This window comes from Mauremys mutica, chromosome 2, assembly GCF_020497125.1.
Source record: "Mauremys mutica isolate MM-2020 ecotype Southern chromosome 2, ASM2049712v1, whole genome shotgun sequence".
In the NCBI taxonomy this organism is placed as follows: domain Eukaryota; kingdom Metazoa; phylum Chordata; order Testudines; family Geoemydidae; genus Mauremys; species Mauremys mutica.
The window spans coordinates 21,000,363-21,025,143 of record NC_059073.1 but is presented as its reverse complement, the minus strand read 5'-3'; the positions used below and the strand labels follow the sequence as shown (position 1 = coordinate 21,025,143).

The following is a 24,781-nucleotide window of genomic DNA, read 5'->3' as shown; positions in this document are numbered from 1 at the left end:
GTCTTACAAAGGGCAGGATTTGAATGACAGAGAGTGAGGCATGGTTCTAGCCCCAGTCCTGGGCCTGAGAATCAAATTTGGTCCAAAAGGACCTAAAAACTGAAACTTAAGAATAGCATGAACTATATACTATATCTAACTAACTACTAAATGAGAAACAGACTATATACAGAGTGAGGGAAATAAACTTGTGATAGCAAGCTTGGGAGCACTCCAACAACTGTCACTGGTGGTAAGAAGGAACTGAGGAGGGTTGGGGGTGGCTCCACATTCTTACACAGCATGCAGTGGCATGTGCCAACAGAAGGCGCTCAAGCTACCCTGACGAGTACTGCGGAGGGAAAAAGTTTTCCAACAACTGTGCACTGAGTATCCTACAGTGGAATGCAGATGTGCAATTACTCGAAAAACTGGGACAGGATACAGATTTCAGCATTAGTTTCAAATGCCTAAGTAGCAACTATTGAATTTCATATTAAATTTAAATTAAAAATATTTTCTTACATTTCCACAAAACTAGCCAACTTTGAGAACTTCTTGGAAACCCATGTCAGTCATTCAAAATTCACTTTTACCTTGTCATCTAAATCATCATCACTTTCATCAATTTCTTCCTGCCGAAGGTTCCACTCATACTCTACATGTACATGTGGATTTAGCTTCCCTGTCTTGGCTTGGGAAAGCTGAAAAGCAAAAATGTAACGTATCAAAACACTTATCGTTTCGTCAATCGCTGCTTCCTATTCCAAAAAGTGTACAGTAAGAATTTTTAATTTTTAATATTTAAGAGTTTGAACAAATGGCAAAAAAACTGTCTTAGTTTTAAACCCTTCTCCCTTCTCCAAAATTAAAATCATAAAGCCCAAGAAACAAAAACATCCACATAAACATTTAAATCAAATTTTCTTTAAAGCACTTATTAACCCATGGGAGTTGTCATATTTGACTTAAACATGCTAATACTTTTAACGCAACAGAATGTCTATATAAAGCAGCATACATCTGGAGAGTTTCTCTAAAAAACAATTTGCCCTTTTCTGCACAGCTTTTCAGGCCGAACTATTAGAGAATGCTAGTTATTTTTGTGTGTGCCATTTGTGGTGTCATCTATGGAAGAGTGGGAAGAAAGGAGCAAAGTAAATTTATAAACTGACACTTTCCTGTCTATGTACTTAGATGGTTCCCATCACCGTTGTTCAAAACACCTTTTAAGACCAATATGAAGTTGTCATATCCTCCCCTCCACACACACTACCCCCTACACATGGAATGTCCTCCAAACTCCTGCTGGTCAGTCTATATGACTCTCTCAAACCCCACGCAGAGGCCCATATCTTCTGTGCTGACCTTCAAAAAGCAGTTTATTGAAATTATGGGGGAGAATAATAAAACCTCTTATCTACTGCCTCATACTTCCCACTATGTGTGTGTGTGTTCTTTCACTTATTTCATATTGTAAGCTCTTTGGTGTTGCATCATACAACACCAAACATAATGTCAGACCTAAACAACATAAATAATAATTTGTATATTTACAAACAATGCACAGGGGTTAAGACATCTTACTTAATTTAACTTAATGGAAATTGTGTAGTTAAGGCTTCAATCTACCCAAAAAAAGTTTACCCATTGATTTATGTTCATCAACACAAATACTTTGACACCATAACTATTTACTTCCTTTATAGTTTACATAGATATTAAGTGTTGCCATTTCCTTTCAATTGTGAATTTAGTCCCACTGTCAGTTTTCAAAGAAAGAGAATTTTTTTCTCTCCCCCAAATATGGAAAAATATAAAAACACACGAAATCATCAATCTTTTTTAATTAACCATGACAGTCTGAGTAGGTACTTGCAGGATTTCAATTACAATCATAAGCAAATGTAGTGCTGCTTAGTTAGTGCCTTGATTTTAAAGAGTCATTAATGGGATCAAAAACTTTTTACTGTCAAACTGCCTCAAGTCAACAGTTTAGTATACCTGATGGTTTATTGCTAAGGTTTTCATAGAAGGTACATTTACTACTACACAAAACCATTGTATACACAATCAAAAAGTTAGCAGCCACCCTCACAATGCTGTTGTGCAGTAGCTCTTCTTTTAATGGATAGTGTGTCTGCAGCACTAGAAAGAGCAAGGGCACTAAGAGTAGCAGAAGTGATAGTATCTACCAGATGACTCAGGCTCACTGAGCTCAGGTTAAGGGGCTGTTTAATTGCTGTGTAGACATTTGGGCTCAGGCTGCAGTCTGGGCTCTGGAATCCTTTCACCTCGCAAGATCCTATAACCCAAGTTCCAGCCCAAACCCAAACGTGTACACTGCATTTAAACAGCCCCTTAGCCCAAGCCCCAAGAGCCTGAGTCAGCTGGCACAGGTTTTTAATGGCAGTGTAGACATATCCTTAGAGGCCAGAAACATTCCAGCCAGTTTCTTTCAAAAGCAAAAAGGAAAAATTACTTACATGTTATTCTGCTTCTCTGAAAATGTCACCTTGAAGAATTCTCATTATTGGGTTTCTGGTCCAGTGGGAAATTCCCCAAGTTCTAACGCTTCTGGCCCTCTCAGATATCTGTAGGTCTACTCAATGGCACTGCCCAATCAGAACTCCTGTTATGTGCCCCTGGAACATTCCGTCTGCATTTAACAAAGCAGTTCCCCTACAGGAGATGTCTAGAGTTTTAACCATCACAGCTCCAGCTTACTTTTGTAACCCACATTGGGTGTTAGTTATCCTTACTTTCACTCACTGCACTTTAGTTTCTTTGTTCTTCAGGAGCTCAATATTGATTGTTTCCATTTCTCTTTTCAGGATTTCTGAAGATGGAGATGTCTAATTACTCCATCAACAAATATGTTCTGTGCTCCTGGCAGCAAATCTGAGGGGAGACCCAGACCTGACAAGCCTTGATATGTGCACCATCATTTTACTGGCCTGATTTGAGGTTCTGGCAGAAAGGCTGACAGGGAGAACATGTGTCCCATGAGAGGCAGTGAGGTGCAGCCACAATGTCTCAGACTGGGGAAGAGGCCAGAACTGAGAAAGATGCACAGCTCCTAACCTGGATCTATAAAAGTAAGAGCGTTAGCTGTGCGGGTTAAAATAGCTAAAACATTTCTTGTAGAAAGCAAACTTCTTCACTGACCAGTCATAAAGAAACTGGCTGGAATGCTCTGAGGGTGAAGCATACCTAGCAGGGCAGAACCCTCAAGCTAAGCTATAGAAGACCCAGAGAATACCAAAAAAAACCCCACCTTAAAAGTAAGGTAATTTCCAGGCTGGAGATATGAAATCCAGGAGTGAAACTCCTGCATAGATAGTATCTTTAGAAAAAGAAACTTCTCTTCTTTAATTTGAGACATTATTTAATTTTAAATATTTTAATAATTTCTGATTTATCTTAATTCTGCAAATGTTTTGAGATGTTGGGTGCTTAAAAAAGTCTTTTTCTTACCAGTTCTTCACACTGAGTAGCTTTCAGTCTCTTTGCTATGTCCAGAGCTGTCTCTCCAGCTTGGTTTACTATAAAATAAGTTAAAAAGCGGAATAATTTTATATATACATTATGCTGTAAAACCTCTCTGGAACCATATATTAACTTGCAATTCTTCGAAAGAAAATTGAAAAAAATTATTTAAAGCTTATTTCCTAGCTGAATTCCTCTCTCAGTCTTCTTGATAGGGCATTTGGGTCATAGATATGTGTTTAACACAATTTTCATTTTTGCTTGGTAAATCAATTTTTACACACTGGTATACAAATAAAACTGGTTAAACTCATATTATAGGGAAAAAAAATTCAAGTATCTCACATTAGCGAGCTTACCTATATCAATAGTTGGCTTGCCTCTCAAAAGCAATTTCAAACATTCAGGTTTATTATATATACTGCAGTAGTGTAGAACTGTATTCCCCAATGCAGTTTGTTTATCCAGGTTTCCACTAAACAAAGTAAAGAAAAAGATGAGAAAAAAAATCACATACATGTTCAGCCCCTAATTTGTCATCTGTATAGTGTATCTTATTATGGATAACATACATAACCTCTTCAAAGCAAAAGTGTATTTTAACAAGTAACTCCCCTTTTCAGTCTAACAGTAACTCTTGCTCTGCGTCTGCATTACTTTCAGTGAAATATATTGTGGGAGTTGTGTGCCGAGGCAGGTGGCTCTGGAACCTTTTTTGAACAGTATCTGAAAGTTATAGGGTATGCATGTTTTCTCTGCACTGACATTCCAATGCCCAAGGCTATGTGCCCCGCTCCTTATACAGGTATCTTAAGTTCCTCTCTATTCACCATCAAGAGTGGTCAAACCCAACTCCTCTTTCTCAGTCATGTTAAACTATCAAATCTAACTTTGTATCTTAATAAGTACTTTGTATTTAGGGCTCTACCAAATTCATGGCTGTGAAAAACACATCATGGACCGTGAAAACTGATCTCTTCCATGAAATCTGGTGCCCAGCCGAGGACTTTTACCCTACAGAGGGCTCCAGCTGTTAGTCCCAGCGGGCATGGGGAGGGATAAGTCTTCCTCTTCCCCTGCAGGGGCCGCTCCTGGGGTGGGTCAGACCCACCTCCAGGAACCTCCCCCAACTGCAGGAAGCTCCGCAGTTCCAGCTATCACCTCCTCCAGTGTAGGGAGAGGCTGTGGCTCCTTGAACTGTCACCTGCCCCCACTGGAGCAGGAGACTCCCAGGAAAACTGGACATATGGTAATCCACCCCCCATATCCTGCAAACCTCACTTCTGCACTGCTGCTGCTGGTGGTACTGGCTTTAGAGCTGGCACCCAGCCAGCAGCCTTCCTCTCTGGTTGCCCAGCTCTGAAGACAGCAGGGCAGAAGTAAGGGTGGTAATCCCACGACCATCCTACAATAGCCGTGCTTCTCCCCCCCGACAGCCTTTTGGGTCGGGACTCCAAGGGTTACAACACCATGAAATTTCAGATGTAAACATCTGAAAAAGTGAAATTTTTATTAATTTAAAAAAACCTCTGGCCATGAAATTGACCAAAATGAACAGTGAATTTGGTAGGGCCCTATTTATATTGTTAAATTTAGTTTAGGTTGGAAAGTCACAGCATTTCTTTTTTTCTTTTTGACCATTCCATTCCATTTCTGGTAGTTTTGTGTCACCTTGCACCTTGTCAAAAGTGGTGATCTTGTTTTAAAACAAGGTTTGATATATGTCCCTCTTTTCCTGTGACCTTCCCATGTATTTTTATCTGAGAGTGTTAAGCCTGATGCTGGCATATCATTCCCTTAGTGGGACTCTGTCAATATCAAAAAAGAGAAAATCTTCATTAATGCATTGTAAAGCCACTAAAGATTTTACACGTCAGAAGACTGACTTTTTTTTGGAATTTGGCTCCCTTGTGCATATGTTGTATTTTTTATTACTGTCTGCTCCACACAGTGACTAGCATAGAATCCTCATCTTAAGCTGAGAGACCTGCACGTTAGCCTTTGCGCTGCAGCAGCCTTTATTACTGCTGTGTCTAGCCTGGGCAGCTGGGTCCACGATATAATCAGAACATGAAGCAGCAGAGAGGCTTCAAACTTCCTTATTGGAAGGGGTAAGAAAACCAATCCCCATTCTCATGAGTCTTAGAGGTAGCAGGAAGATTAAACAGGACTCATCAATGACCAGACCTCTTTTCAGAGGCTCTCTTTTTCTTTTGCTGGAAGCCCTTGCCTGAAAAACAGGGACTTGGAACGAAAGTGTCCACTGATACTGTGTCACTAGCATGACAGGATAATACTCGTCACCATTTCTGGACGTTGAGTTTTAACATGTATATTTATGAAAATCAAAGAACAGCCTCAGGGCTGATCTACACTTCTGCTTACGTCAATCTAACTTATGTCTCTCCCTCCACACCCCGCCGAGCGACGCAAGTTTCGCACTGTGCACACCGGAAAAGACGGTTACTCACCGTAGTAACTGTTGTTCTTCGAGATGTGTTGCTCCTATCCATTCCAATGTAGGTGTGCGCGCCGCGCGTGCACGGCTTCTCCGGAACATTTTTACCCCAGCAACTCCAGCGGGCCGGCTGGCGCCCCCGGAAGTGGCACCGCCATGGCGCTGGTTATATACCCCAGCCGGCCCGTCCGCTCCTCAGTTCCTTCTTGCCGGCTACTCCGACAGTGGGGAAGGAGGGCGGGTCTGGAATGGATAGGAGCAACACATCTCGAAGAACAACAGTTACTACGGTGAGTAACGGTCTTTTCTTCTTCGAGTGATTGCTCCTATGCATTCCAATGTAGGTGATTCCCAAGCCTTACCTAGGCGGTGGGGTCGGAGTGAGACGTGGCCGAGTGTAGGACCGCTGAGCCAAAGGCTGCATCGTCTCGAGACTGTTGCACCAACGCGTAGTGGGAAGCGAAGGTGTGTACCGAAGACCAGGTGGCCGCCCTACAGATGTCCTGGATGGGGACATGGGCCAGGAAGGCGGCCGAAGAAGCGTGCGCTCTGGTCGAATGAGCGGTGAGGCGGCATGGGGGGACGCGAGCAAGCTCGTAGCACATTCGTATACATGACGTCACCCAGGATGAAATCCGCTGCGAGGATACCGGCTCGCCTTTCATGCGATCGGCGATTGCCACAAACAGCTGGGTCGAACGCCGGAAGGGCTTCGTCCGGTCGATGTAGAAAGCGAGGGCCCTGCGGACGTCCAGGGTGTGGAGCTGCTGCTCACGAGGTGAGGCGTGCGGCTTCGGGAAGAAGACCGGGAGGAAGATCTCTTGGTTGAGGTGGAAGGCCGACACCACCTTGGGGAGGAAGGCCGGGTGCGGTCGAAGCTGCACCTTATCCGCATGGAAGACGGTATACGGGGGCCCGGCCGTCAGGGCGCGGAGCTCCGAGACTCGTCTGGCGGATGTAATTGCCACGAGGAAGGCCGTCTTCCAGGTGAGATAAAGCAGAGAGCACGCGGCCAGGGTCTCGAAGGGCGGTCCCATCATCTGGGCCAGAACCAGGTTCAAATCCCAGGTCGGGGCAGGAGGACGTACCGGCGGGTACAGACGGTCTAGACCTTTAAGGAAGCGGGCAACCATCGGGTGAGAGAAGACAGACCGACCTCCGATGGCGGGCCGAAAGGCCGACAGAGCCGCCAGGTGCACCTTCAGGGAAGAGATCGCAAGACCTTGACCTTTCAGGTACCAGAGGTAGTCGAGGATGGTCGAGATAGGGACCAAGAATGGGTTAAGACCTCGCTGGTCGCACCAGAGCGCGAAGCGTTTCCACTTCGCGAGGTAGGTAGAGCGCGTCGAAGGCTTTCTACTTTCGAGCAGGACTTGTTGCACCGCCGACGAACAACCCCTCTCTGCGTCGGTCAACCACTCAGGAACCAAGCTGTAAGATGCAGCGACTGCAGGTTCGGGTGACAAAGCCTGCCGAGGTCCTGAGTGATGAGGTCCGGCCATAACGGGAGGGGAATGGGATCCCGAACTGACAGCTCGAGCAGCAGGGTGTACCAGTGCTGTCTCGGCCAGGCCGGAGCGACGAGTATGACGCGGGCCCTGTCCCTCCGAAGCTTGAGTAACACCCGGTGAACGAGTGGAAACGGGGGAAACGCGTAGAGGAGGGGACCTGACCACGTCAGGAGGAACGCATCCGAGAGGGAGCCCGGAGCTCGACCTTGGTACGAGCAGAACCTGGTGCACTTCCTGTTGACCCTGGAGGCGAACAGGTCTATCTGGGGAAACCCCCACCTCTGGAAGATTGTATAAGCCACATCCGGGCGAAGGGACCACTCGTGGGAGGCGAAGGACCTGCTCAGATGGTCGGCCAACGTGTTCTGCACCCCTGGCAGAAAAAACGCTTCGAGGCGAATCGAGTGGGTCACGCAAAGGTCCCATAGGAGCATCGCTTCTCTGCAGAGCAGGGAGGATCGGGCTCCGCCCTGCTTGTTTACGTAAAACATTGCTGTAGTGTTGTCCGTGTACACCGCTACAGAGCGGTCCTGCAGGTGGGCCCGAAAGGCGAGACACACCAAGCGGATCGCTCTCAACTCCTGGACGTTGATGTGGAGGGAGAGCTCCTGGGCCGACCAGAGACCCTGGGTGTGCAGGTCGCCTATGTGAGCACCCCAGCCGAGTGCCGAGGCGTCTGTGGTCAGGGTGACCGACGGGCGAGGAGGGCGGAACGGAACCCCTGCGCAGACAACCTCCGGATCCAGCCACCAGGTGAGCGACTGGAGAGTGGGCTTCGTAACCATAACCACCATGTCTATGCTGTCGCGGTGGGGGCGGTACACCGATGACAGCCACATCTGGAACGGGCGAAGCCCAGCCTTGCGTTCGCGGTCACGAACGTGCACGCCGCCATGTGCCCCAGCAGGCGCAGGCAGGATCGCACTGTCGTTGAAGGGAAGGCCTGCAGGGCCCGTATGAGCGAGACCATCGTCTCGTGCCGAAGACGAGGGAGGCAGGCTCTGGCTAAAGTGGAGTCAAGCACCGCTCCTATGAACTCCACCCTTTGTGCTGGAGTTAGGCTGGACTTCTCGGTATTGATAAGGAGGCCTAGTGAATGGAACAGATACCAGACTTCGGTCACCTGAGCTGCTACCAGTTCTTGGGACCGACCCCGAATCAGCCAGTCGTCGAGATACGGGTACACATGTATCCGACGACGGCGGAGGGCTGCGGCCACGACTGCCATACACTTGGTGAACACCCTCGGTGCGGTGGAGAGGCCGAAGGGCAGTACCGCAAACTGGTAGTGAGCTTCGTTGATCACGAAGCGCAGGTAGCGTCTGTGGGGGGGGGGTAAATTGCCACATGAAAGTATGCATCCTTCATGTCGAGGGCGGCAAACCAGTCTCCCGGATCCAAGGAAGGGATGATGGTCCCCAGGGTCACCATACGAAACCTGAGCTTGCACAGGTGTCTGTTGAGCTCCCGGAGGTCCAAGATGGGACGAAGACCTCCTTTCGCCTTGGGGATGAGAAAGTATCTGGAATAGAATCCCCTGCCCCGCCTGCTGCGAGGCACCTCCTCTATAGCACCCACGCTCAACAGAGTCTGGACCTCCTGCAAGAGGACTTGCTCGTGAGAGGGGTCCCTGAAAAGGGACGGGGAAGGTGGGTGGGAGGGAGGGGGCGAAACAAACTGCAGGCGGTAGCCGTGCTGGATGGTGTTGAGGACCCAGCTGTCCGATGTTATAGAACACCACGCCTGGAGGAAGCGGGAAAGGCGATTTGAAAATAATAGGGATGGATCCTGGGGGGAGAGTGGTGGGCCATCCTCGGGCGTCCCATCAAAAGGCCGGTTTCGGGCCCTGAGGGGCCTTGGAGGGGCCCTGGGTCTGGTTACGCCTACCCCCTGACGGCCTGCGGCGGTAGGGGGCCGTCCGGCGATTGTTAAATGGCCTAGACCTGGCCTGGGTGAAGGGCCGGTAGGGCTGCTGCCGGAAAGGCCGTCTCTGGGTGGCCGGCGTGTGCATGCCCAGAGTCCGGATAGCAATCCTCCCGTCCTTCAGGGTCTGAATTCTCGAGTCCGTCTTTTCTGAGAAGAGACCCTGTGCATCGAACGGGAGGTCCTGGAGGGTGTATTGGACCTCCGGCGGCAAGGTGGAGGATTGCAGCCAGGCAATGCGCCGCATGGTTATTCCAGACGCCATAGTTCTGGCTCCTGAGTCAGCGGAGTCCAAGGCTGCCCGAATTAGGGTCCTGGAGGCCGTCCTGCCCTCGTCCAGGAGCGCCGAGAATACCCGGCGGGAGTCTTGCGGGGTCAGTTCCGAAAATTTTCCCAGGCACCCTAAGATGTTGAAAGTGTACCGGGACAGGAGCGCCATCTGGTTCGCTATGCGGAGCTGAAGGCCACCCGCTGAATAGATTTTTCGCCCCAACAGGTCCATGTGCCGCGACTCCTTTGATTTTGGCACAGCGGCCGGCTGTCCATGCCTCTCCCGGTCATTGACCGACTGGACCACTAGAGAGTCCGGGGTGGGGTGCACATAGAAGTACTCGTACCCCTTGGGCGGGACAGAGTACTTTCTCTCCACCCCTCGCGCCGTGGGGGGGACTGAGGAGGGCGACTGCCAGATTGTCGTATTATTCCGCTGAATAGTGCGGATAAAGGGTAATGCCACTCGCACTGGGGCGTCCGAACCCACAACATCCGTTATAGGGTCATCGTCCTCCGTGACCTCCTCAACGGGCAGGTTCATGGCCTTTGCCACACGGCGGAGAAGGTCCTGATGCGCCTGATGCGCCGGGGGTTCAGATGTTGATGCCCCCGCCACCGCCTCGTCAGGTGAGGAGGACGAGGAGCGGCCCGGCAGCACCTCCTGGGATGCCTGGTCCGCTCCTGGGCGGTCAGGAGCCACGGACTCCGGCCCCGGTGCCAGGCCTGGTGGCGAGTTAGCCTGTTCCTGTGGAGACGGGGGGGCCTGCTAACCGTGGCCTCCGGCACTGAGCGCCCCGTAGGCGCCTGCCTCAGCGGCAGGGGAGGGCCTTGCTCGTGTTGGGCCCAGGGAACCCAATATCCCCAGTGTAGGGGTCCAAGGTCCCGTCCTTGAGACGCTGTCCTGAAGTCCACTGCGCTGCCCTCAGGGGAAGCAATGGAGGGTTCACACGAGGGCCAGGGAGGAGCTGAGGCGGTTCCCGAATGCCCAACAGAAACCTGCGTCAGGTGTCTAGCAGGCGTTGAAGGTCGGTGGCGGTCATCACGTGACCTAACCGGAGAGCGGGACCTGCGTGCGGCGCGGTACCGGGAGCTGGATCGACGGCGCCCAGAGCTGGACCGGCGGCGCCGGGAGCTGGATCGGCGGTGCTGGGAGCTCGACCTCGACGGCGATCGGCGGTGTTGGGAGCGGCTCCGGGAGTCTCGGTGCCGAAAGCGGTCACTGGAGCCGGACCTCTTGCGGTGCCGGTGACTCGGTGACCGGGACCGTTGCCGGGAGTACGACCGGTGCCGCGAATGCGAGCGGTGCCGGGACTGCGACCGGTGCCGAGACGGGGAGCGGCGTCGCGATGTTGATCGACCTCTGGATCGGGACCGCCTCCGAGAGTGGGACCGGGATCGAGACCGAATCCTGGAGCGTCCGTCTCGCTTGTCAGGGGAAGGAGGCCGCATCATCATCGGTTTGCCCACTGACTTGAGTGCCCGCACCGGCGGTGCCGGGGGCCGGGGGCTTGGAGCTTCCGTGAGCTCGATTAGCTCCCTCGCCGTCGCAAACGCCTCCGGCGTGGACGGGATCCGCAGCTCTACCTCGGCGGGTACCGGGGAGCTGGGTGGTGCCGGACTCGACGGCCCTTGCGGCGCCGGAGTCGACGGCACCGTGCACTGCCTGTGCACTGCCTCAGCCTGTACCGCTTGTGTCGGAGGCGGCTGGGCTAGCGGTCTCTGCGGACGCTTTGCAGAGGCCGTCTTCGGCACCTTGTGCTTCCTTCCTGGGGAGAGGGAGCGGTGCCGGGACTTCGGTGCCGGGTGTCGAGGAGGCTCGGCACCGGAGCGGCTTGGTGCTGCCGGTGCGCTGCCCGCTGAGGAGGGCTTCGGCGCCGATGGAGTTGGCGCCGGAGGCTGGAGCGAAGCCTCCATTAACAACTGTTTAAGGCGCGAGTCCCGCTCCTTTCTCGTCCAGGGTTTGAAGGCCACGCAGATTGGGCACTTGTCAGTTCTGTATGCCTCCCCAAGGCAGCGAAGGCACGAGTCGTGCGGGTCACTCACCGGCATGTGCCGCTGGCAAGCCGCGCAGGGCTTGAATCCCGGTGCCCCGGGCATAAGCCTGCACCGGGTGCGGAAGAAGAGGGGCTAACCCCTCTAATTCCCTATTTACACTACTATACCTATCTAACTATAAACTATACAACTATCAAACTAACTAACGAACTATATACAGTAAAAGATGGAGAAACGCTAGGGCTGTGGAGGTAAGGGAGCACTCTACTGTTCCAACTGGCCGTCACGGGCGGTAAGAAGGAACTGAGGAGCGGACGGGCCGGCTGGGGTATATAACCAGCGCCATGGCGGTGCCACTCCAGGGGGCGCCAGCCGGCCCGCCGGAGTTGCTAGGGTAAAAATGTTCCGGAGAAGCCATGCACGCGCGGCGCGCACACCTACATTGGAATGCATAGGAGCAATCACTCGAAGAACTATATTGGCGGGAGATGCCCTCCCTCCAACATAGCTTCTGCTTCTCACTGAGGTGGAGTAATTATGCCAATGGGAGAGTGGTCTTCTGTTGGCATAGCGCATCTTCACCAGCTGCACTGATGCAGCTAAGCCGACGCAGATTTATAGTGTAGACTTGCCCGCAGAAAATTATAAATGATTAGAAGACAAATATACAAGGTGGCTGACCAGTGTGGTTCATAACAAAGAACCAGTGGCTGGCTCTTTTTGTTGGAGAAGTGCACTCCAATTTTGAGTTTAACATGACATAAAGAGTGACAACTGACAAAAAAAAATCTGGCTATGCTATGTAGATGAGAACACTGACATAAAAGATCATCAAGTGAAGATTTCATAACTAAGCAGAATCATTTTAACTAATCACTGTGTAAAGTATCAAACCATCTGAAAAAACCAATAATGATAATTTGCATTTTAACACATTTTCCAATTGATGGTCTCAAAGTGCTTTGCAAACATTAATAAATTAACCCTTAAAACATTTCTGCAAATGTAGGCAAGTAACATTTATTCCATTTGACAGATGAGAGAAGTGAAGAGTCAGAAAGGTTGAGTGACTTGCTTGGGAACACATAACAAGTCAATAAGAGATCTAGAAATGGAACCCATTTCTTACTTCAAGTCCTGTGCTTTAATCACAAGACTAAGTTTCCTCTCTTATACAGACTATATGAAGTGTGATATAGGTACATGAGTTACTGGAAAGGGGAAGAGAAAACATGTATAATTCAGACTGTATTCTGAAGGCTAACCGGAAACATCAGCTGTGTTAGAAAAAACAGGCTGTGATGAGCCTACTGATCATCTTCTAGCCCTTAATTACTGCTACAGTGCTAAACCCACAATTTGACAAGACAGCAGCAGCTCTTTGTTTTCTTCACTCAACAGGAAATCATTAAGTGACATAGGATCTATTTAGTCAGCTCACTGTACACATTGTGAAATCTCACATCAGAAATAATCATGCTGCATTGTATATGAATTGATTTTATTTCCTTTAGAATGTGCATTTTCACTAAGTTTTTCTTGCCCATCATCACATCCTCTCTACACCATAAAATATCTCAACCACCATTGATAGGTTGAGAACTTGCCACTTAACACTGCTACGCCATCTACAGTAGAACCTCAGATACGAACACCAGAGTTACAAACTGATCAGTCAACCACACACCTCATTTGGAACTGGAAGTACATAATCAAGCAGCAGAGACCAAAAAAAAACTGTTTCTGTGTTTGTTTCATTTAAATTAAGATGGTTAAAAACAGCATTTTTCTTATGCATAGTAAAGTTTCAAAGCTGTATTAAGTAAATGTTCAGTTATAAACTTTTGAAAGAACAACCGTAACATTTTGTTCAGCGTTACAAACATTTCAGAGTTACGAACAATCTCCATTCCTGCAGTGTTCATAACTTTGAGGTTCTACTGTATTCCATTTTTCATAGTTTTAAACCTACTGTTTATTAAAATGTCCATCTTTTCCTAGGTTACTTTAATTCTTTTAGTTCTCATTTTCTGAGAGAAAAAAATGTCTATACCTTTATTTTCACTGTCTTGCTTTCCTTGAATTAGTCTATCCCTAATTTTGGAAGCTTTCTTGCCATCTCTTTTCCGCATTATCTATTTGCATTGATTTTCCTTTGTCATAAAAGTTCCCTCAGTGTTTTCTCTTTTTTTCCCCTACTCGATCATATAGTGTCTCTTTTCCTGCATACTTCATGTACCTAATGTTCATGTTTTTATTCTTTTTCCCTTTTTTATTGCTTTACAACACAAAGGTCAACTCAAGTTAGTAATTCTATTCAGTTGCAACATCAAACATATACTAAGTAGTATGATCATTAATAAAAACAAACACCATACAAAGCAATGTAAATGATGAGAATGATTTTGAATTGGTACATTTGTCATTAAAGTTATTCTGGTTAATAAGTGAGCAATCCATACCAGTTTTGTACAAGGAAGTCAACCAGATGAAGAGAGGTTGGATCAGCAGTCCGGACTGCTAAATGAAGTGCTGTTTCACCTGGCTCCTAAACACATGAAAAAAATGTACAAGATTAAACAATTTTTGATTCTCTTCTCTGCAAAGATTATCACAGTTAATCTCCTGCTAAAATATACTTCAATCATTATATTTGTATTAAATATTTAAATAGATAAACTGTTATGAAAGCTATGATGCTAACAGCTTTTGTTTCTTACTCCTTATGGGTGCTTCATTTCCCAGGAAGTAGTATCACCCTCTCCAACCAGCTTTCCTTTTGTATCAAGTTTGGTCTAACGATTGTGCACAATCCTGAAAACACTAGTAATCATTACTCCTAGTAACAACCGCAATTAGTCCCTTCTAGCAGGAATATGTCCTCCTCCCCTATAAGAACTTGTAGTACTAGGTCCTTAGACTGTAAGCATATTCTGGGTAGGGAACCATATGCCTGTAAAACTATGCACAACAAATTGTGATACTGGTGAAAGGATTATGATTGATAATGGTGAAATATACAAAGACAATAATAGAAGCCAAAATTTTCAAACACGAGTGCATAAATTTAGAGTCTAAATCAAAGCGTTCTGATTTTCAAAGGAACTGAGCACTCAATTCTCATTGAATTCAATAGAAGCTGCGATTGTTCAGGACTTCTGAAAAAAAAATCAGCCATTTTCCTATTGAAGAAAACAATGTTAATAGAAATATTGTATCATGATCAGCACTTAAGAAAACAGAATTGCTGTTTCATAGTATACAACACACACAGAGACTTGCATGTATTAATGCTACCACATGACATTTCTTAAGAATATTGTGCATTCAAGTTAGTCGCTTTAAAAGGAATACACCTTGCAAGAATTGTGTCATTTTAATAGGGTGTAGTGTAGCTGCGCCTGGAATGTAGACCAGGTCATCAACTCGCTAGTCTTTTATAATGTATTTATCAGACTGCTCTCTGAACATAACAACAGACACTCCTAACATTTAAACTATAGTATAGAAAGAAAGAGAAAATATGCCATCATTATTAATTATTTCTTTTCCGGTAGTGTCCAGAAGCAGCAGTCAGGATGAAGACCTCTTTCTACTGGGCACATTACAAACATATAAAGATAATCTCTGCTCCAAAGAGTTTACAGTCTAGATAGGGAAAAAATGCAACTATTGAGTGTTGACAACTTCAGTAATAGGAACACCAAGTTGCACATACTAGCTATTTGCGTAAGTTACAGGCTTCAAGATTTTTTTTTTAAAATACACATAAAATAAAGATTTTGATGGGCCTGTACCAAGCTATCTGCTGAGCCATTATAATTAAGTATCTTACTGTGAGCATCACAGAAGAGGTGATTTTTGAGAAGTGATCTGAAGGAGAAAAGATTAATGGCTTTGTGAATAGATTCAGGGAGGGCATTCAGTGCACATGGAGCAGCAAAGAAGGTGCTTAACATGAATGCTGGAGGCTGCCACTATTGTCAGACTAGATGCATTGGTTCACAACATGACACAGTCTGATAAAAAAAAGTAGGTAAGTAAGAAGCAGCTGAATTGTGAACAGCCTTGAAGGTAAGGACCAGAAGTTTGTGTCTGATGTGAAGAAAGGTAACCTGTTGGAGGGACTCAAAAAGGGGACACACATCAAAAACGACTGATTAGGGAAAAATGTGGATGCCCCTGAATACAACACTCAGATTTGGTCATTATTTACCTTTCAGACTTTTAAAATGTACTAGACTATTCTTTGAGCACATATACAAACATTCATAACAAATCTTTTAAACTGTACAGGAGAAGGCAAGAGAAAATACACTGACAGGAGGATAAGCCAGATCAGCTAAGATCTTTTTCATCTATGATTCTAATAAACGTCATTCACCCATGTACTTATAAGTTATATCACTATTTTAATGGATGGCTTCCAAAAATAATGTTCTTAACTTACTCAATATTGTTTATCGGATAAGCTTACCTGTCCAGGCTCTAACAGTGGCTCCATTAGCTCTACCCCCTCTGCATAGACTTGAATTAGTGCAAGTAAATCCCTGGATCTGACAGCCTCAAGTAGTTCATTCAGTTTAGCTGCTGCAGATGCACAAGTCTTTCTAGAAAACTTATGATCTACATACTTAGCAGTGATATATTCTTTACGTGCAGTCCTGGGGGAAAAAAAAAACAGAACTTGGTCTAGAATTCTGAGCAAAAGGGATCTCAAATGGACTGATACTTTAAACTTAAAATCAGAACTCAGCTTGCTTAAACTGAAAAGTGAGGATTGACTGTTTTATATATAAATTTAATTACTATGCATGTGGCACACTATTTGCAAAAAAGAGGTCCAAAATGAAGTAAACAAGCCTCTTACAGTATCCTGCCTTTTCAATAATACATGAGATACAGCCTTTGATTTTGGGAAATCAGTTTAATTCAAAACTGAAGATGCAAAAGACAATTTTCATAATAGGAAGATACATGCAAGATGCATCAATTTGTTCAATTGTTCTTCATAATTTTTCTTGCAAAGGGGATTTTCATAATATGAAAAATATAGGCTCCAGGGAATAGAACATGAGAATCTAACAGATTTTTGCCATTACTATTTCTGTGATTCTATTTGTTTAAAACAAGGGTTTTCACCTTTCTACTTGCCTTATAGTAACTGAACTGATGATATAAAACTAAGTTTATAACAGTTATTTCCAAGGCAATTTAAATGTATTGTAAACAGAGGATTATGACTTCGCTGCATAATCAAGAAGAACAAGGGTTGAGAAGAAATTTCTTTTTCAAACTAAACATCTTCCATAAAAGTAAAGGGAAAAACAAAAATTACTGTTCATTACTGCTGTTTGTAGAAATGCCCTCTTTTTTCAAGGTTTCCCTGGTATGAAAATCCCACTTGAAGGTTAAAATCCAGATCCCAGTTAGTTTAGTGGCTGGGATGGGTTCTATGGGATCTTACTTCCCCTGACTGCAATGATCCTCTGGTCTTGCACATTTACAGAATAACTAAGCCACTACCATACTCCTCAGGAGCTGAACTTCTCTGCATGACCTCCTCTGCCAGGCAGCAAAACAACACGAGTTCGGCTGCTTAGCTAACCCCCACACCAGAGGAAAATGGGTCTGGATTTATCCATAAATTAATATAAAAAGATTTATTATTAGTTAATCCATTACAGTTTATCACATAAGTGTGAATTACAAAACCAAACAAGTGCGGAAGATTCTGTAGTATATTCTAAGGAGACACAACCCATCATGTATGAACACTAACTGTCTGTGAAGTAAATTCAAGAACAAATTTAAAGAGAAATAACTAGAGAAGGGATTTGGAATTCCATAATGAGAAATGTAACAGTTAAGATTGGCAGGTGGAATGAAAAATTTTTTTCTTGCATCCTCGAACAATTTTTTCTTATTTACCTTTTCCCTTCACTTGATTATAGCTTAATATATATCTCACTATGGAAACCCTATCTACATATATATACACTCCATTCCAACTGTATACTGGGGAAGTGTTCATGTTCAGTACTTACATATCACTTGATGGAGTGGGCTTGGGTGAAGGACTAGGTAAACTCCCTTCCATTATATCATTAAAACAATTATTTCCTACATTCTTGGCCAGCTGTAGCAAAAACAAAAGCACATGTTTTCAGAATTTGCTATTGGTCTCAAATGTTCAAATAAGACTTTTTTTTTTAAATACAGTGCATTTTTCTTAGCAGCAGCAGAGGACAGTACAAATAATGAAACACAAAATGAATGTATAGTGTTAAAGTTAAATGTAGGCTATGTCTACATTTGGAACAGGGTGTGCAATTCCCATCTCAAGCAGACTTAGTCGTGTTAGCTCTGATCGGACTAGCATACTAAAAATAGTGTAACGGTGGTATCAGTTGCACAGGAGAGCCATGCTGAGTACAAACATGCCTGGACCCTGTGGGTACGTACTTGGGCTAGCCCATTCTGCCACTTGCCTTGCTACTATGGCTACACTCCTATTTTTTAGCACACTAGCTGAATCAGAGCTAGTGCGATTATGTCTACTTAAGACAGGAATTGCACCCCCAGCTCCAAGCATAGACATAGCCTTAATGGATTGAAAAATATTCTTGTTACTTACCTTATAGTAATTGGAGTTCTTCAAGTGGGGACCCTATGTGTATTCCACGCTAGGTGCACATGCGTTGCATATGCCTGAAACAGGAAGATTTTTCATTAGCAGTGTTTGTTGGTCCACATCTGCACCTCTGCCTCCTCATGCTCTGAAACAAGAGCATATGAGGCGGTGTGGACTAGACGTCTCTTCAATTCCTTTTGTACTATGACTCACCTTAGGAAAGAATCCAAAGAAGAGGGGAAGGAGGCAGGGTAGTTGAATACATATAGGGCCCACACATCTTGAAGAACTCAAGTTATATAAGGTAAGTAACCAGAATTTCTTCTTTGAGTGATAGTCACTATGTGTATTCCACTTTAGGCGGCTCATAAGCAGTCCTTATTGAAGAGGAGAAGGTACTCTGCTATATCACATATTTCAGGATCGCTGTGCTGAAGGATGCATCTGCTGAAGATGCTTGTGTTAGGGTGTAGTGCCTAGTAAAGGTATGCACAGAGTCTCATGTTGCTGCTCTACAGATTTTCAGGAGGACATCCTGAAGAGATGCCACTGAGGATACCTGGGCTCTGGACGAGTGGGCTCTGACACTCTGTGGAGGAGCTATTGCAGCCAACTCCTAGCATAGCAGGATGCAACCTGAAGCCATTTAAGAAGTCTCAGTGAGGAGATACCCTTTCATATGTTCAGCAAAAGAGATGAATAGTCTAGGAGATTTCCTGAAGGGTTTTGTCATCTGCAAGTAGAACACTAAGGCTCGACAAACATACAGAGAATGGAACTTCCTATCTTCTCTGGAAGGAATATGACCAGATTTAAGTAGAATTTGGAGGGAATCTTTGGAATTAATGTAGGGTGTTACCTCAAAGAGACCTTATCCTTATGGAATGCCCTGTAGGGAAGGTATATCGCCATAAGAGCCTCAACCTCACCAAACTCTTCTGGCAGACATAACTGCAGTCAGAAAGGCCACCTTTATAGACAGCTGAAGAAAGAAGCAGGAGGCTAAAGGTTCAAATGGAGGATTCATTAATATTGCAAATATGAATAAGACTGAGGTCCCAAGCTGAAATATGTTTTAGCACCAGAGGAAAGCTTAAGGCCTTTTGAAAAAACTCACTGACATAGAAAAAAGAATGAGGAGTACTTGTGGCACCTTAGAGACTAACAAACTTATTTGAGCATAAGCTTTTGTGGGCTAAAACCCACTTCATCAGATGCATGCAATGGAAAATACAGTAGGAAGATATATATACACACAGAGGACATGAAAAAACGGGTGTTGCCATACTAACTATAACGAGAGTAATCAGCTAAGGTGACCTATTATCATAGGGTGGGTGAAGACCAAAAAGTTCTCCACCAGAGAAAGGAAGGCGTTAATTGTCACCAAATGCATTTGCAGCAAGTTGAGGGTCAGACCTGATGTTTTTAAAGAAAGAAGGTAGTCCAGAATGGGTGGTATCTCTGAGCCCTGCGGAGGTACAGTAACTCCTTACTCAAAGTCATCCCGGTTAATGCTGCTTCATTGTTACGTTGCTGATCAATTAGAGAACATGCTCATTTAAAGTTGTGCAATGCTCCCTTATAATGTTGTTTGGCAGCCACCTGCTTTGTTCACTGCTTGCAGAAAGAGCAGCCCGTTGGAGCTAAGCTGGTGGACTTTGAAGCAGAGTGGACCGGCAGGCCTGGAAAAAACTCTTATTTTGCAGCATAACATTTTCTTAGAGAGACTTTCCTGCTATTATTAAGGATGGATTTTACTGCCTTAGAACATGACCTCTCTAAATTCATCATTCATCCAAATACCAAGCTATTAGACAGAGGGATGCTGGATTCGGATGGGTGGCCTGCCTCTGTCTTCAGTCAGCAGATTAGGAAACAGCTGGTTTTGTATGCATGGACTTGAAGCTATCTAAAGGATGATAGCAAATCAAAGCTACCTTGGCCACCAGGGTGCTACTAGGATTATTGAAGCTGTGTCTTGCTTGATTTTCCTCAAGATCTGAGATAAGAGGGGAATGGGTGGCAGAGTGTATATTAGCATCTCCTATCAGCATATTAGGAGTTGTGTCCCTGAGTTGCTCCAGAACAGTAGTCCGGGCACTTCTTGTTTTCTTCAGACACAAAGGCATCCACAAAGGGAATTCCCACTGTCAGATGTGCTGTACCACTGAGTTGTGAAGCATCCAGTCATGGTCTCTGTGGATGTTCCTGCTGAGGCTGTCCTGTAGGATGTTCAGTACTCCCACGAGGTGCACTGCTGAGACACTGATCATAGAATCATAGACTATTAGGGTTGGAAATAGATGACCTCAGGAGGTCATCTAGTCCAACCCCTGCTCAAAGCAGGACCAATCCCCAGATTTTTACCCCCGCTCCCCAAATGGCCCCCTCAAGGATTGAACTCACAACCCTGGGTTTAGCAGGCCAATGCTCAAACCACTCCCCCGGTGTCAGATGCACCAATTTCACAGCTTGATCACTTCCATGCAAAAAGGCATAGATTTCACTCCTCCCTGTTTGTTTATATAGTACACTATAATCATAGTCTTCGTGGGCTAGAACCCACTTCATCAGATGGCACATCAGATCCTGTCTGAATATTCTCCCACGAGAGGGGGTGCCTGAAAGGAGACAGGGAGGGATGTTTTCTGGTTAGGATGAACAGAAGTTTTATAAGATATCTGGTGGTGACAATTTCTGGGACCTTTTAATGCACCATGATATGATGCCATGCTGGGGAGAAATGGGCCAGGTGGCTACTGAATGAAGTATGGGTGCAGAAAGGCTGGTTTGTGACTCTCAAGGGTCCCGTCAAAAAGATTTCTTGGAAGGAGCCTGAGGCTGGTGAGAGAATGACAGACATTCTGTCTGCTGCACTGCACTCTGGTGCTTCATGGAAGGCTCATAGGCCCTTTTGTAGTAAAAGAGCTGAGTAGTGGGACACTGCTTATATAGTGGTGGCGTATTTTCTCCAAGATGCATATACCCAGGAAGCAGAGGGTTGCATGACGGTCCTCACAAATATGCAATGACTTATCCATTTTGTCACTGAACAGGTGGTTGCCCTCAAAGGGAAAATCTTCCAAAGTGGCTTGAATTTCCTTTGGAAACCCAGAGGACTGGAGCCATGAAGCTTGTCTCATGACAACAGAAGTCTCCATGAAGTGAGAAGTGGTGTCTGCTGTATCGAGCGAAGCTTGAAGGAACGATCTAGCTGTCACCTGACCCTCATCGATCATGGCTTGGAAATGCGATCAAGCTCCTCGGGTAGGTAGTCTGTGAACTCAAAAAACTTCTTACAATTAATAAAATCATACTTAGACACCAAGGCTTGATAATTTGCAATGCAAAACTATAGGCTAACCAAGGTGAAACATTTTCATTTGAAGAGGTCTACTTGTTTGGTGTTCTTGTTGTAGGCAGCAGACTTAGGTTGGAGTAGTCCATTACATTCAGTGATGGCCTATACCACTAGAGAGTTCTGGGTGGGGTGTGAAGGTAAGTTTTTTGTCCTCTTAGAAAGAACAAAGTATTTCTTCTCCATTCTTTTCAGAGCAGGGGGAGGGGAGGAAGGGGAAGTGACTGGGTTGTGCTAGACCTTTTTTGGCCAGCTCTAATATGGCCTAGTTGAGTGTAAGTGCCATTTTGCTAGGGCCTGCACTCTGAAGGATATCTAGCAACTTACAAGTGGTATCCTGAATTTTTTCAAGGGGAATCTGGAGTGCATCTGCAATTCTCTTCTGGAGATCTTGGAACTGCCTAGTCATCAGATGGTGATGGCGAGGTAGGTGCAACCACCTTATCAGGAGATTAAAACAAAAACACTGTTGGGGAGAGCAGGTCTGTTGGTTCAAGTTGCTCCTTCTCCACATAGTGCTCCTCAGTGAGCGGAGGTTCTTCCTTATGAGGGGACTCCTGTCTGATTCTCTGTACCCAGGAAGTCTTAGATGTGGATCTCAGTGTGAAGGACCATATGGGTAAGCAGGTGGTGTTATGGGGAAGGATACCATTGGTCCTGAGCTGGGCAGGGTCCTGTGGCATAGGGTGGGTGCTCAAGAGCCTCTGGAACCTTTGTTGGGGGTAATCCTGTATGTTGGTACTGTCGGTGGACCCACTGTCTCAGTCTCAAACTTTCCGGAAGAATAAGAGTCCTCAGATTGCACTGGTGGAGCTGGTGGTACCCGTTATCTTGTAATGCCTCAGCGGATCATAAGTACCAGCAAATGGCCAGCGATGTGGGAAACTCTCTGCTGATTACCGGCTCTGAGAGGATTGGTGACCCCAGGTCAGAATATTCAGCCTGGTCATCAAGCACAGTACATCCAGTCCTTGAGGAAGGGGAGCAGGAGGAGCTTCTACCTCTTGGCAGAGCCAATGGTGCTAATTTAGATCAGGCAGTGAGAGCTGGTACTGCTGAATCCTTCTTCTTGCTGTGGGATGGTACCAGCCATGTGGGCAGCTGCCTTCTTTCCCTCACCAATGCTGGAGTTGGTCCTGGCCCTTCAGCAGCTGGTAGTTTCAGAGCACTCTTGGTTCGAGACAAGCCCATGCTTCCTGTGAGCTCCTGACACACCCACAGCAGGGTGCAGAGTCCCACCAGACTTGGAGGCCGCAAGGGAAGAAGTCCACTTCTTGGATCATGACTTGGGAGGGGATTTCTCTCGTTTTTTGAGAGAGTGCTCCCACCTGCTCTGCCTCCTACAGTCTGTAGTTCTTTCCTCTGATGATCTGGAGTCTGGGAGCACTGTGGCTGCATGGCACAATAAGGTACCTATGGCCAATGCACAGAGGGGTCTGATGACCCAATGTTGAACTGGGTCATTAGGGAGAGTTCCACCAGGAATCTTCTGAATTGCAACACTCGATATTGCTGGGTTCAGAGAGGAAATGAATGACAGATGCTGCACTTGGAGGGGATAAGGCGATAAAAACAAGTATTGTGGAAGTCACTAACCAGGAAGACCAAGGGGCAGGCTACACAGGACTTGAAACTGGGGATCTCAGGCATACTAAGTACCCCAAATGAGGGGTAAAACTCCTACTAACACTATCCAGCTAAATACTAAAAACTAAATAACTAGAAAATGGTAAACTATTTACAAAAACTGGAATTTGAAGCAGGAACGTTAGCAAAGTTGTAGACACTTTGAAAGGTTCCATCTCAGACAAGGGGTGATAAAAAGGAACTGGAGAGCTGGTCAGTCAGCACCACCCTTTATGCATTCAGTTCAGAGCACAAGGAGGCAGAGGGTGCAGGTGTGGACCAATGAACACTGCTAATGAAAAATCTTCTGGTCTCAGGCACATGGTGTGCATGCGCATCTCAAGTGGAATACACATAGGGACCATCATTCGGAGAACTTCAGAATTACCTTCTCCTCAAATCCTAATAATGTTCCCTCCCTCCACTCAAACACTTTTCACAGTTTCCTATGCAAAACATAAATCTTTTTCTAGGTCAAACATATTTTGTTTGAAAAATGTCAAACTTCACTTTTGTCTTCTCCTACATCCAGTTCACAGTATCTCTTAACATCAGTGCAGGATCTTTCCCTCCAAATTACAGTTTCATCCAATTAAATGTAATGGCAACATTCTGAACTCTGTTATAGATTGCAATTAGCTTCCTTTTCTCTTATCATGCAAGGATTTTGTCAGTGGCTTTTGATTCAGGATCAAGACTACCTAACAAAAATAAAGTTGGTAAATGGACAAAAGTATAAGTAGTACAAGATAAATCCTTCTCCACACTACTAGCAAAATGTACATTTGTTTGCAAAATATGTCCTTTAAAAAATAAGTACCAGTATATTATTTTAAATCTGGAAGTATCCTTTATATGCAGAGTATCTGACTAAAGATATAAAAACCACAGAGACTCACCAAGAGTTCAGACGTTCCCAATTTGTCTAGTTCCAAAGACTGGATTCGAGAAATATGAACACCCATTTCCCTGTGTATTCCAGAACACTCTATACAGGTTAAAATGCCCAGGTTCGTTGACAGCCACGTTGGATCTGTAGAAGAGGTTGAGAAATAAAATACTTAGCAAATATTAAATAGAGTGAAAGTTATATTCTGTAAAAACCAATGAAAATGACTCTCCTCTTAGGGGGTTAACAAAAACAACTTAATTATGAATATCTCATGCTTTTTTTCAAAATTCATCACCAAACAGAACCAAAAAGTTAATAAAATGCATTTTTCCATGAATCACATTAAGTCTGTATATTCTAAAAATCCACCACCTATCTACAAACATCTAGGCCAAAATTTTCAAACCCAGTTACCTAAACACATGTTTAGGCACCTAAATGTAGTGCCCATCCCCCAAATGTATCCATTTTGGCCTTAATTTTTAATGCTCAAAGTGTATTTTTTCATAAAGGATTCAATTAAGAAACATTTCACTATGGATGGAATCGACATCCATAGAGGTAACCCTTACACTCTAGGGCTGGCCCAGACATAGTGCTCTGCACTGCCACGTGGGCATCCCTAAGTTTAATACCCAAA

The 24,781-nt window shown here is 45.4% G+C and overlaps 1 protein-coding gene across 2 annotated transcripts in view; it reads right to left on the bottom strand.

The window, feature by feature from the left end:
* The window catches only part of ASAP1 (ArfGAP with SH3 domain, ankyrin repeat and PH domain 1), a 299,002-nt gene that overhangs the window by 58,963 nt on the left and 215,258 nt on the right, over positions 1–24,781 (bottom strand). For both annotated transcript variants that reach the window (XM_045005497.1, XM_045005498.1), the window contains exons 17-23: positions 24,149–24,282; positions 17,676–17,767; positions 16,106–16,292; positions 14,091–14,176; positions 3,828–3,943; positions 3,457–3,524; positions 576–683 (exon numbers count right to left, since the gene is read on the bottom strand). In XM_045005497.1, the coding sequence (XP_044861432.1) occupies positions 576–683; positions 3,457–3,524; positions 3,828–3,943; positions 14,091–14,176; positions 16,106–16,292; positions 17,676–17,767; positions 24,149–24,282 (791 nt within the window). The remainder of the gene's footprint in view (positions 1–575; positions 684–3,456; positions 3,525–3,827; positions 3,944–14,090; positions 14,177–16,105; positions 16,293–17,675; positions 17,768–24,148; positions 24,283–24,781) is intronic.